At 37.8% G+C, this 12,589-nt stretch overlaps 1 protein-coding gene across 8 annotated transcripts in view; it reads left to right on the top strand.

The window, feature by feature from the left end:
• Positions 1–12,589, top strand: part of Chd7 (chromodomain helicase DNA binding protein 7) — a 194,825-nt gene that overhangs the window by 100,424 nt on the left and 81,812 nt on the right. For all 8 annotated transcript variants that reach the window (XM_004842140.4, XM_004842142.4, XM_004842141.4 and 5 more), the window contains one exon: positions 8,425–8,846. In XM_004842140.4, coding sequence (XP_004842197.1) covers positions 8,425–8,846 — 422 coding nt within the window. The remainder of the gene's footprint in view (positions 1–8,424; positions 8,847–12,589) is intronic.

A 12,589-nucleotide genomic window follows, 5' to 3' on the forward strand; every position in this document is an offset into this window, starting at 1 on the left:
TTTTGCTTCTAGCAAGCATTGTTCAGTGGAACATAATGTTCAGTGATTTATTACCCTAAAAATTTTAGAAATTCATTGAAGAGGGCAAAAGCATGATTATATCAGATTCTCTTAATGGGTTCATAGTTTGGTTTGTTTATGATAAGCCAGAGGTACATGATGTGCACATTGTAAACCCTGCTTTTTCTCAGGGTGTTGCTCTTTATGAGAATGGGTGGACAGCCCTGCTGTTAATAGCACACCCCCCCCACCCCCCACCCCATGGTGCAGGCTGCAGACCCAAAGCATTACTCACTGTCACTGCTATACATTTTGAGCTGTGTTGTGTTTGTTTCTTCCCTATTTATGGGTGTATTAGTTTCTGTTGGCCCTTCTGCATTTCTTTTCCTTCTATCACTGTGGGGATAAGAGAAGTTTAAGATGGAGAGCAGTCTTTTATTGAAAAGCCAGCACATGTGAAAACACCATTCAAGTTTGATGCAAGCAATTAAGCTATTTTTTTTCCCTAAGAATTTATGAAGTAACACAGAAACATCAGAAACATCCTCAGTTTAACATTAGTTTACCTCTAGGCCCTAGGGCTATGCATGTGTAGACAAACAGGCTGTTTCAACTCTGTGGTCCCTGAATGAAAATCTGTAACTTTATCTGGTGCTTTTCCTAAGAAGTAACAATTGATGTGTTATGAAGTTGGAGAAAAGAATTGGCTTAGAACCCTGGAAATACAGTACATTAAATAAAAAATCATATAAGCACTTTATAGTAGTTGGTTTGGGGAGACTTCTCAAGGCACAGGAGGGAGTGAACTTATCTTTTTCTTTTTCTTAAAGACTTGGAACAGTCCCTGGGACAAAGTAGATCTCAATATCAACTGGATTGAATTTCTATCTATCAAACAGGGAGAGTTTGAGACTCTGATAATATTTTAGCAGTGAAACGCAATAAGGATGTCAACTTTTACCTACATTTTTATCTTTGAGTAAAAAGTTAGTGGTGCTTTACAACTCTGGTTCAGTTTTACCTTTTTGAAGGCAAAAAATTCTTGATTGATATTGTAGATTGGGATTAGAATTTTAAGATTAAGGCTTTTGTGGTTTCGGAAAAGACAGCAAGCTGCTTCCTGGATTTGTGGGCACAGTCATATTTGGAGAGCTCACAGCTACCCTTCTAGCTATGGGTCACCATGTGGTTTACCTGCTCAGTTTCAGAGCTTCTCAAGGGAAGGCCTAGTAAGGTTCACAGATTTCATAGGTACATCTACATTATTTTCCAGCTGGATAAATTAATCTTAAAGCTTCAGTTTCCTCCTTCCTAAAAACAGCAATAATAGCACCTAGTACATGAGCCTTAAGAGGGCTATTCAAAAAACTTCGAAGGTATATAAAATGCTCAGAAGTGTGTGTGGCATGTAAAAATAAGCGTACCAGAAATGGTTAAAAAAAAAAGAAAAGAAAATCACACAGTACAGGAATGGCTTCAGGACTTCCTGGCGCCCTGGTAGTGTCTTTCCTCTAACACTAGCGTGAGTCCTCAGCCCCCTCTTCCATTTCCCCAAGGAGCCCTGGCGGGAGGTGAGGTAGCCTTGCTGGCCCAGTAGCACAGGCTCAGAGCCCGTGGAACTGACCCTTGCCCATTGCACCCCCTGTGTTGTGAGGCAGCACTCAGACCCCTGGGTCTGGGTCTACTGAGAGCCACACAAGTCCAGAAGACTCAGGAAAGGCGAGATGATAAGAAGGGTGGCAGGGCAAGACAGTGAAGAAACTATGGGCAAATACACTGTGCTCCTCCACTGCAAGGGGCTCTGCTTTCTCCAGTTAGAATTTATCAGGCATTTGAAGGGCTTTGTTTAGCTTTGGTGGAGTTTCATTGCTGTATTTCACAGTCAAACTGACTAGAGAAACACAACATAGTATTTTGCACATTTAGAATGCTGTTTGATAGTTCCTGCGGTATGGCTCCACTCCTAAATATAACAGAAGATGCCCAGTGTTCTGTACCTGATGTAAAACTATTCAGTTTTAAATTTAACTTGATTGCTTGGTTCATTGTTTTCATTATTTGACTCCATTAATTCAAATTATGTTTCTAATTTAGATACCATAAAATGGTTCATGTTAATAGCTGCTTAAGATGTTGCTTGTATGGTGTACCTATTCTAATGACAACTTAAAAACACAAGCAGAAAACCAAAAGTTCAAAAGTACCTTTTAAAATTAGGGGTTTTAGCAGTAATTTTTAAAAAATTTTCAACTCTAAAGTTAATAAATCTGAATTAAATGATGAGATAAATTGTATTGCAGAATTCATTTTATTTAATTTGGTAATTTTCTTGAATGTGTTTATATCATGACAAAATTATGCCAGTGTTCTTTGTGTCTTTACTAAGATTCCTGTTTTATTCCTACCAGTGATACAAATTGACTACAAAAGAAGCTGCCAATTTAGTGAGCTGTTTCAGTGATTTTTATATAAAATTATATTTTGTTCAGTCATATGCTCACTTGTAAAACCTTTGATAACCACTACACACACACACACACACACACCACCCACCCACCCACCCACCCACCCATCCATCCATCCATCCATCCCACAGAAGGTGATAGATTTGCCCTGCTTTTTAGGCTGCAGCAGTAGAGTCAAGTGTATTTTGAAGAACATTTTTATCCAAGATGATATTGGCATGGTTTAGTACTGCTAGGACAGGCATGATGTGTACTATAGGCTAAATATCCCTTGTTCAGAATTCTTGGAATTAGAAGTACTTAGGATTTGTGATTTCTTTTCAGTTAGTATTTGCATATATATAGTAAGATCTTAGAGAGAGAACCCAAGTCTAAACACAGGGTAGTCTGAAAGTAGTTTTATATAATTTAAATAACTTTTTCATGCAACAAGATTTCATAGTATCACATTTCCCACTTGTGGTGTCCCATCGGCCCTCAGAAAGTCTCTGCTTTTGGAGCACGTCGGATTCTGGATTGTTGTATTAGGAATGCTCGCCCTGCTTCTTCACCAACCCGCTCCTCCCAACACCGTGGTCTCGGAAAGTCCTGTAGTAAACTCTTGAACTTGGCTGACCAAAATTCCATGACCTCATGTGACCCAAGTCCTGTTTTCATGGACTCAGGGGTATTTCATGAATACTTTTTAGGTTTTTTGCCTTATCAGTTAGTGTATATGACCAACAAGCTTGATAATGTTCATTCAGGTTTTTGTGGCTGTGTTTTTATGTTTATAAGTGTATCCATTCAACAAATAATTTTTCTTGGAAATTGTTAAGAACAGGGCCTGGGATTTAGCTCAGTGGTGCTGCTGCCTGCCTTGCAAGCACAAGGTCCTGAGTTTGATCCGCAGGACCAAAAAAAAAAGTGTCAAATAAAACTGACGCTTAAAGGCTTGAACTTGAGTTTTTAACTCTATTTATACTGTTAAACGAAACATTCTGGTTCTTAATTCTCTTAATAATATTTCAGTGCTTAGTATTTTATATCAGAAGATGAAGTTAAGAATTATAAAAAACTTATTTCCCTTGACATTTAAACACCTATCTGCTCATCTTGATTTACTACCCTATAAAGGGGGTTTGCCTGGTACAGTGGTATGTGCCTATAATTTCAGCTACTCAGGAGGCTAAGGCAGGATTATCATAAGTTTGAGGCCAGCCTGGGCAACTTAGCTAGACTCTGTTTCAAAATAAAAATAAAAGAAGGGCTGGGGATGTAATCCAGTTATAGAGCATTTGCCTACCATGTGTGAGGCCCCAGGTGTATAATCCTCAGCACTGCCCCTCCAAAGCAACTTGTTTGTAATGTATTTTTATGCCTCCAACCGTATTGTGTTAGGCATGAGTCATTGTTCAGGCTGGTTCCATTGAGGAACAGATTCCTGTCCAGAGCCTGTGTCCCTCTCTGTTCCAACCTGTGCTGACTTTTTTTTTTTTTTTGGTACCGGGGATTGAACTTGGGTCCTTGCGCTTGCACAGCAGACGGCGAAACCACTGAGCTAAATCCCTGGTCCTGTGCTGACTTTTTGTAGGAAGCCTCATTGGTTTCAGTCTAGATTAGGTGCTCTGCACTCTCATTTCCCACTTGCCAAGTGGCTGCCCTGCTCAGTTATATCTTCAGATATTTGTTGAATGAATAAATGAATTGGGCATCAGATTTTGAATGCATTTTTCTTTTTATCTGTGTCATTGTTAGCCTCAATAGCACTTACTGAACCTTTGCTAAATCCTCTTTGAATCATTGGACATTAGTGGTTGAAGATAGAGCTTCTGTTTTCATACCAGAATTCCATCTTAAAAGAATCTAGAGGGACCAAGAACCCAGGGAGTGCTGACAAAAAAAGAAGTTAAGGATATCAGTAATAGAAATGCGTCTCCAAAGCCGCTTTATTTTTAAAAAATTTTTTTTGGTACTGGGGATCATCCTCGGGAACTTGTGCTTATGCAGCAGGTGCCAAAACCACTGACTAAATCCCCACCCCATCCAAAGCCACTTGAAAAATACAAGATAGCACATTTCAACCCTGTGTGATTAAAATTTGTATTTTTATAAACCATTTAAATCATATTCAGTGGATTTAAAGCTTTTATTTCTTGTTACTTGGATCTGATTGGCTAGCCACTTCTTTACCTGGATCTCATTGTCTCCTTAGAGCTCATGTGCTTCTCTTTATCATCTTCCAGGGAGCTACATATGTCCAGAAGTTTCACCTCACTCTAGTGCAGTTGGTAGCATCTCGCTTTTTGTAAAGCATTGTTTTGACTTTAGAGTTGTTTGTATGTAAATAAATCCACATAAAATTGCCGGTTAACAAAATGTTTATCCATAGGTGTCTGTATTGCAAAATGTAGTAACTTTGCAAAGTTTATAAGTGTTTATTGGAAACATTGCACACTGTTAATAATACATCGCTGGCTACTGTCACTCGACATTGATAACAAGAAGTTGAGGCCTCAGAATGTAATTAAGGCAAAAATAATAAATAAGATAGTTTTTCAAAACCGGATAATGCTGAATCGTAGAAGAAGAGCACACTGGAAGTAGATAAAAAGTTATAAAAAGTTCTTCCACAGTTTTTTCATTTTCTTCTATGATCCTTCCAAGGATTCTGGGGTAGGTTTCTTAAAAGTAGCAGAGGGACTGCCTTCACTTCCCGTACCTCAGCTCTCCTTTGGTTAAATTTGCATCCCATTTAATCTCTGCTTTATATAAGACAACTTATTTTCATGTTTTCTAATGTATATTTTGTGAGCAGTGGAGTTAAAAACAATTCTCTTTAGCTTACTATGGTAAGTTTTTTTGGAAAAAAAAACCACCCCATAGGCCATTTTTACTTGTTTAAATATCAGTCATGCTGTATAAATTTCAAAAGTTTATGGCACTGTCCTTATATATTCCATAATGTCCCAAAGGGCATACAGAATTATGATAGAAAATAATGTCCCAGAGAAGATTATACAGGGTGTTTTAAAAAAATACCTTCGGTATCTAATATTCTGTTTGCTCTAATAAATGAAAGGTTTTGGGAATTCCCTATATGGTAATATCAGATGTTAATGGCATTGATTACCTGTCAGGCAGTGGGAATTGATGGGAAAATGTCCGATGCAAAATTAAATAGCATTAGGGAAGACTGTACCCTGCATCTGGTGTGTACGTGGTGGTGGGGGGGGGTACGGCTAGGCCTGTGAGACTTTGTCAGGGTATTACTGGGAGCTCCAGGTTTTTTTCCCCACATGATTAAGGCAGGCCATCTGTTCTTTGTTAAATGTTTACAAAAACAGCTTTTCTGTAAAAGATTTAAGGAGATGTGGGTCTGATAAACACTATAATATTTCTGAGCACCTTTTTCACCCTATTTCAGATAGTACCAAAACATAATCCTGCTGCATATAAAATAAGATCAATACTTTTTTGTATTTAATCTTTACTTTTTTCCTCCTTGTGGAAGATTAAATGTTTTACTGAATTACTAATTTATGGTGTTATTTATTTCTAAAAGAAGCATCTAAAATGATTTGGATGCTACAGTGTATAGATAAATTTTCAGTCTTTTTGTGTTGTGTGATATGCTTTTTCTGTTTCATAAATGTGTACCAGGGAATCTCTCATTAGAAATTCATTTTTTCTGCTACTGGAGTTGATGCTATGCAGAGTAAAAGCAAGGTACATAACCTGATATCAATCTACTATTCTAAGTTTTAGTCATTGTTTATACTTACTCTTTCCTTCTCTTTCCAGGAGCAGCTTTGCCTTCTGTTACCTGAAAAATAGGTTCTTCCCAATAAGTTTTATTTCTGTGTCCCTTGCAAAAAAAGATATGCTGTTCTTTTTTTATTACATTAGGCAATAATATGTAGTAATTAATTAGACTTAAGCTATTTAAATCAGTTGACACTTCAGTGTGTTTATGGGGGATGGTATAAAGGGTCCAGGAATAGCTCCTTGGTGTTTAGTTAGCTCGGTTACCCTGTACAGAAGTTGTGTGCTCTTCTTCAAACTTTGACGCTTCTCTTTCTTCCAGTATATCCTGGTTTTCATGCTCACTCCTTCTCAGCTATGTCCAAGAAAGGGCAATACGTTTTTTAAGACTTTAATGCCATAAAATTTTGCAACATATCTTGGAAACCATTGAACCCAAAACTTTCACTTCACAGATGGAGAAACTGAATCCAGATGGGTGAAGCTCTATCCCCAGATGATAGAGTTAATGGTGGGGCCCAGCCTAGAATTTTAATCTCTCAGAGGTCTGAGTTCTTTCTCTTCTGCCAGTACAGCTAGGGAATTGAATGTAGGTTTCTTTTGCAAGTTTTAGTGGAAGCAATATAAATGGCATAACTAACATTTTATTTTGTTTTGTCATCACTTTGTAAATTGAATGAAACTTGTGGAACCTTCCCAGCAAGATGCCTGTGTATGAGATTTCAGGAGGAGGTGGACAGCGTCGGAACAATACTGAGTTTCGGAAACCCAAATTCAGATCTCAACTTTGTTTCTTATGTGGCCTTGGATGGCCACATTACCTCCTTGAATTCTTCCTTTCTGAAAAATGGGGATACGTTTCACATTTTTATTAGGAAATTCAGGTGAACTAAGACAGAAGATCAATACATGGCAGATAGGTGCTCAATAAGTACCAGTATTTGGATCTAATTTATGTTAACTGTACTTTCATATTTGATTCTAATCTTCCTTCATTACCCATGGTGAGCCTTGGCTTGTACTACATCAGTCTCAAGTCTCTGTGGAGGTGGTCCTGACCTCTCCTGCCTACCCTGCTTTTGGAGGTTGTGTGGTGTGTTGCTTTTGTGTTCGCCTCAGTTCTGTCACTTTTCATCTGTATCTCCTTGGGCAAGTTACTTGACGTTAGAGTGTCATTGTCCTCAACTATAAAACTAAAAGGATCACCATATTTAGCATGTAGGCTTGGGTTGGGCATTCAGTGGTATCCTAGGTGTGAAACATATGCCTGGCACATAGTAATAATATTTCTTACTTTAACAATTACCATGTGCCAGGGTAGAAAATGAGTGACAGTTGTAGATTTAACACTTTGGGTATTTCATTGAAATTAAAGGTTTTTAGATGTCATAATTTATCACATGGATGATAACCTAGCCCTGCTCTGGCGTGGAACATGAGCTGTGAGGCTGTTATATACCAGAGTTACTTATTCTGATCTCAATCAACTGCTCAGCATCCTATCCCGGTTGTCAGAATTTTCTGTTATTTTTAAAGACAGTTGCTGAGTATGTCCCTAGTAAATGCCAAGAATCTCCTGTAAGGCATAGAGTTCTCTTCCTCAGTGAAATTTCAAAATACAAACTTCAAGGAGAAAAGTGGTTGTAAGCTTTCCTTGTCAGTGCAAGAAATTTAACCAACTCAAAATCATTAGGCTTGGATATGTGACTTTAATGTGATATTTTAATTAATGTCATTTAAACCAGAAATGACTTCAGTATTTATGTGTTGGGTTTACCCTTGATTTCAAACTTCATGGTAGCAGAATCTTAGAATCTTCAGTATACGTGTTCTTTTTTTTAAATGGCTAAATTCTGTACCTTGGGAGGGAAAACTTAGTAGCCTTTATGGGTTAAGTTTTGAGGTGGTTTTGCATTCTACCATTTCTGTTTTTAAAAATGGACAGTATCTTTAGCTGAATGACACTTTTTTTCCTTCTTGCATCAGATTTTTTTCTGTATTACTAAATTGATATTTTTTATTTAAGAACTTTGGTCATAAGGAAACATTTTATTTTGGATGAGAGAAAATAATAGATTCCAGGTATATAGTTGGTAAAATATTTGCTGCCTTAAGTAGAGAGTTAAGTTTCAGAAACATCACCCATTAGCTTTCAGTTCCTTTCTTCACTATGAAAACTTACAAACTGATTTCAATTCCTGTTTGTGTCTCTTAGCATTCTCCATCGGAGCCCTTTCTAGAGAAACCAGTGCCGGATATGACTCAGGTTAGTGGACCGAATGCTCAGCTAGTGAAGAGCGATGATTACCTGCCATCAGTAGAACAGCAGCCACAGCAAAAGAAGAAGAAAAAGAAAAACAACCATATTGTTGCAGAGGATCCCAGTAAAAAGTTTGGTAAAGATGACTTCTCTGGTGGGGTTGATAACCAAGAACTAAACAGGAACTCACTGGATGGGTCCCAAGAAGAAAAAAAGAAAAAGAAAAGGCCGAAGGTAAAGAAGGAACCGAAAGAACCTAAGGAAAAAAAAGAGCCCAAGGAACCCAAGACCCCGAAAGCCCCTAAGATTCCCAAAGAGCCAAAGGAAAAGAAAGCAAAAACTACCACGCCAAAACCTAAATGCAGCAAAAAGTCAAGGTAGGCTGTGGGCAGAAACAACCACGACAAAACACTACTAAGAGTACGGGGGTGAGCCCCAGTAGTGGTATTCTACGAAATAGGGCTGGGTGGGAAGGGGCACATGTTTATGTTCATCATCATTGTTGAGCATCTTTCTCTAATAGCCATACTGAAAAGGGAAGGTTTTATACATTCTGGAATTTAGGACTTGATTATTATGAAATGTTCACAGACCTTACTAGGCAAAAATTACTTCAAAATCAGCTTTTTATATTTTTGTGAAAGTTTGTCATTTAACAAATGGAACCAAATTAACAACACAATAATTTGTAAGCATAGGCCGGCATCCCCATCTTCAGTGGCTGTGTAGAACTGGGTAGGAAGGATTATAGAGAAAGCAAGATCGTTGTGTATTACTGAGCATTTCAACCATGTTTCCCAGAATTTGAAACAGGAGAATTATTTTTCTCTTGGTGGAGTAAATCTTCCAGAGGCAGGTTGAAGTCCTAGTGGGCAGAGTAGGAAAAATCAAAACACCACTCATCCATTAGATAAGTATTCAGGAATAACATGAATTTTAGGTTCTAGGAATGAGCCTCCCTTCATCTCTAGACCCCCACCAACTCTCTGACCCCCCAGAAGGCATATTTCTTCAGTAAGAAAAGCTGAGAGGAGAAGACATTGAAGGCTAATTTTTTTCATTTGTACTGAACATTTCTAACAACTGTTCTGAACCACTTCCAAACATCTGAATCCATTTTTCAGAATATGGCTCATGTTAGAAAATATAGTTTCCAGATGGAAGTATGGTCAGATTTGGTTAATCTGAGCCTGTTTGCAAACTCCATTAGAAAACATGCTCCGCCCCTGCCCCCGCGCGCATGAGTAAACACGTGCATGTACACACTCACTTCTGCGATTGCTGGCTCATAGACCTTTCTTTTGTTGCCTGAAATTCTGTGCACTTGTGTGGATTACGATCATAATAGAAGAGGTTAAGTCTATGATGAGAAAGATGCTGCTACCAAGTGGAAGAATGAATTTGAATTTTCAGCTTCTTGCTGAAAATATCTAAATAACCCGGATACATTATTTTGTGATGTGTTGGAAGTTTGAATCATAGTCATTTAAAGTTTTTCCATTAAAATTTTTGTGATGCCCAAATAACTGAATTATAGTCAATAACTCAGACTTACTGATAACTTAATATTTGTATTTACTTTTGAGATATCTTAGATGCTTCAGCCTCTTAATTTAAAACTGTTAGTAATTCTTTCCTCCTCATGAACATTTTTCTAAACTCATCCATTACAAAATCTGTTTCATTTATTTAAAAGATATTTTATCAAATGCTTATTATTTCAGGTACTATTGTATGTATTGAAGGTGAAATAATGAGCAAGGATAATACCGTTAGAATTTCAGTCTGACTATGAGGTTTTTAAAATATGTAGTTGATTAAATCTAAATAGTATGCTTTAAAGTAAGAAGAAATGTGTGCTTATTTCTCCCAAGGAGAAAGAAATCGAAACAAAATCTTTAAAAAAAAAAAAAAAGTGCTCTGTTTTTAAAAAAACGTATGAGTATGTGTTTTAAAGAAGCTTTTTGAGGTAGGAGGATCACTGAAAGTTGGAGATCAGCGTGCGCTACATAGTGAGTTCAAGGGCAGCCTGAACTACATACATAGCGAGACCCTGTCTCCAAGAAAAAAGCCAGCTTTCTGAAGTTCACAAAATATATTACCAGTATCAGTTTTAGCAGTGAGATGTTTGGCTTCAGTCTTCATTTTAATTTTTGAAGTTTTCACCTAATGGTAGAAATCAATGAAAGAAAACCACAGTATCTGAGATACTGTCATAGATTTCCAAGTATATCCTTTCAAGCTCTGAGTCGACATCAGACTGACCCTTTTTTTTTTTTTTTTGTACCGGGGATCAAACTTGGCACCTTGAGCTTGCGAGGAAGGCAGCAGCAGCTCCACTGAGCTAAATCCCCCTCCACACTGACTCTGTCTTTTAAGACCTTTTGTTTTTGTTTTGTACCATATGCTGCCTCCCATAGAGTGCTTTGGGGAAGTTATTGAAAAGTGTATTCAACAATGGAAATTGTGAACATTTCTCTAACAATTGTAAGGAGCTGTTTGGATCCTGGGCACACCATACCACCTTAGTACAGATACATGCGCTATGTTACCCTGAGAAACACTCAGGGTAGCTTTCTGGATATGCCATCAGTTGTCACCCAAAAGCATGAATCAGAGTCTGCACTGTGTTTTTGGCATTGCTGAATCTGAATAAGGACTTTGTACTAGAGTCACACTTTAGGTAGAAAGAAGAGAACATATTTTTTCCCAGAAAGAAAGTCTGGTCTTTTCTTTCTATTGCCTGTGGCTAATAGTCACAGGCAGTATGTGCTGTCTGTAATAGATTTTACCTCAAGTGGTATAAATAACTGAATGGGAACGCTTCTGATGATTCTAGAGATACACAAGAGAAAAGGGAGTTGATTTAATGTATCCCAGAGGCTTAGGAAGCCATGCTTGGTGGCACCAAGAATGTTGGTGACCTCTGTTGGCCCTGGTAACACCATCACTTATGTGGCCACCTGTAGCTTTAAAAGAAAGTGTGGCAAGGACTTTCCTGAAAAATTTTCTTGTTATTGATGGTCTTTTAGGATTGGCTGTCCAAAGATGGTAACTGGATTGAGATTTTAAGTAAATTCATAAACCCATTATTTTGTCAAACCACATTGTTTCTATTGAGTGTGTCAAGTTGTAGTTTCCATGTTCTACTATGTCTCCAAGAAAATAGCATCCCTGATCAAGGATAACTAGAATGCGTACAACTACATGTAAATTCAGAGTAGCATATCAGAATAATTATGTAAATTGAATATGCAGTGATGAAGGTAATAGGGGGTTTGGGTTATGTTAGTGCTGGGGTTGAATTGCCGTAGCAGTTTGCTTTTAAGCACTGGAATACAACAGTGGCAATTTTGTTTTGCAAAATGTTATGTGATACCAGTTATTTCCATCCTTGAATGAGTTAACTTGATGAATTTGTTTATACAGAAAATAATTTTCCTACAGAGAGCTGAAACAGAGGGAATAAACAGAAGTGAAATGAAAAATTTAGCCTAGTACTACTTGCGTCTTTCTTCTACAGCCCTGTATGCTATGTCATTGCTGTGATTCTTGCAAACAAATGTGCTTCCTTTGAGTGGGCAGTGAAGAAGTGACCTACTGGTGGTCTGGCTCATTGTGCATTGTGTCACTGGCAGGGAGGGAGCTTCGTCTGGCTCATGTGCACACCCTCTGTAATGGAAGGTGTGAGGAGGGTAGCCGTTGTCAGGGGAGCCAGCTTTCTTCAGTACCTTTATGGCAGCCTCTTCATTCCCTGCTCTCCCACCTTGTTCTGCAGAGTGACAGAATCTGGTATTTGTGGTATTCCCAGAGAACTGGACCTTTTGACAACCAAAATGTAATTACTGTACATCTATCTTTCCCATGCAGGTGAACCTAAAAGAATCTGCTCAGAAATGATTATATTGAATGATAGTGAAACAGAAACAATTATTCAGCATCTCAAAAAAAGATATTTAAAATCTTCATGATGAGAAAAATGGGTCACGTTCTGCTTGTCTAGTAGAATTATATCTTTTTCCCTTTTCCTTTTAACTTTAAATATATATTTTTCTATCCTGTTTTTAGTACTCTTTCCCAGGTGTTCTTAGAGCTTTCAGGTATTGACTGTTAATATTGA

This window comes from Heterocephalus glaber, unplaced genomic scaffold, assembly GCF_053883595.1.
Source record: "Heterocephalus glaber isolate CG9 unplaced genomic scaffold, H.glaber_assembly_v1.0 deba00001553, whole genome shotgun sequence".
NCBI classification, from domain to species: Eukaryota; Metazoa; Chordata; class Mammalia; order Rodentia; family Bathyergidae; genus Heterocephalus; species Heterocephalus glaber.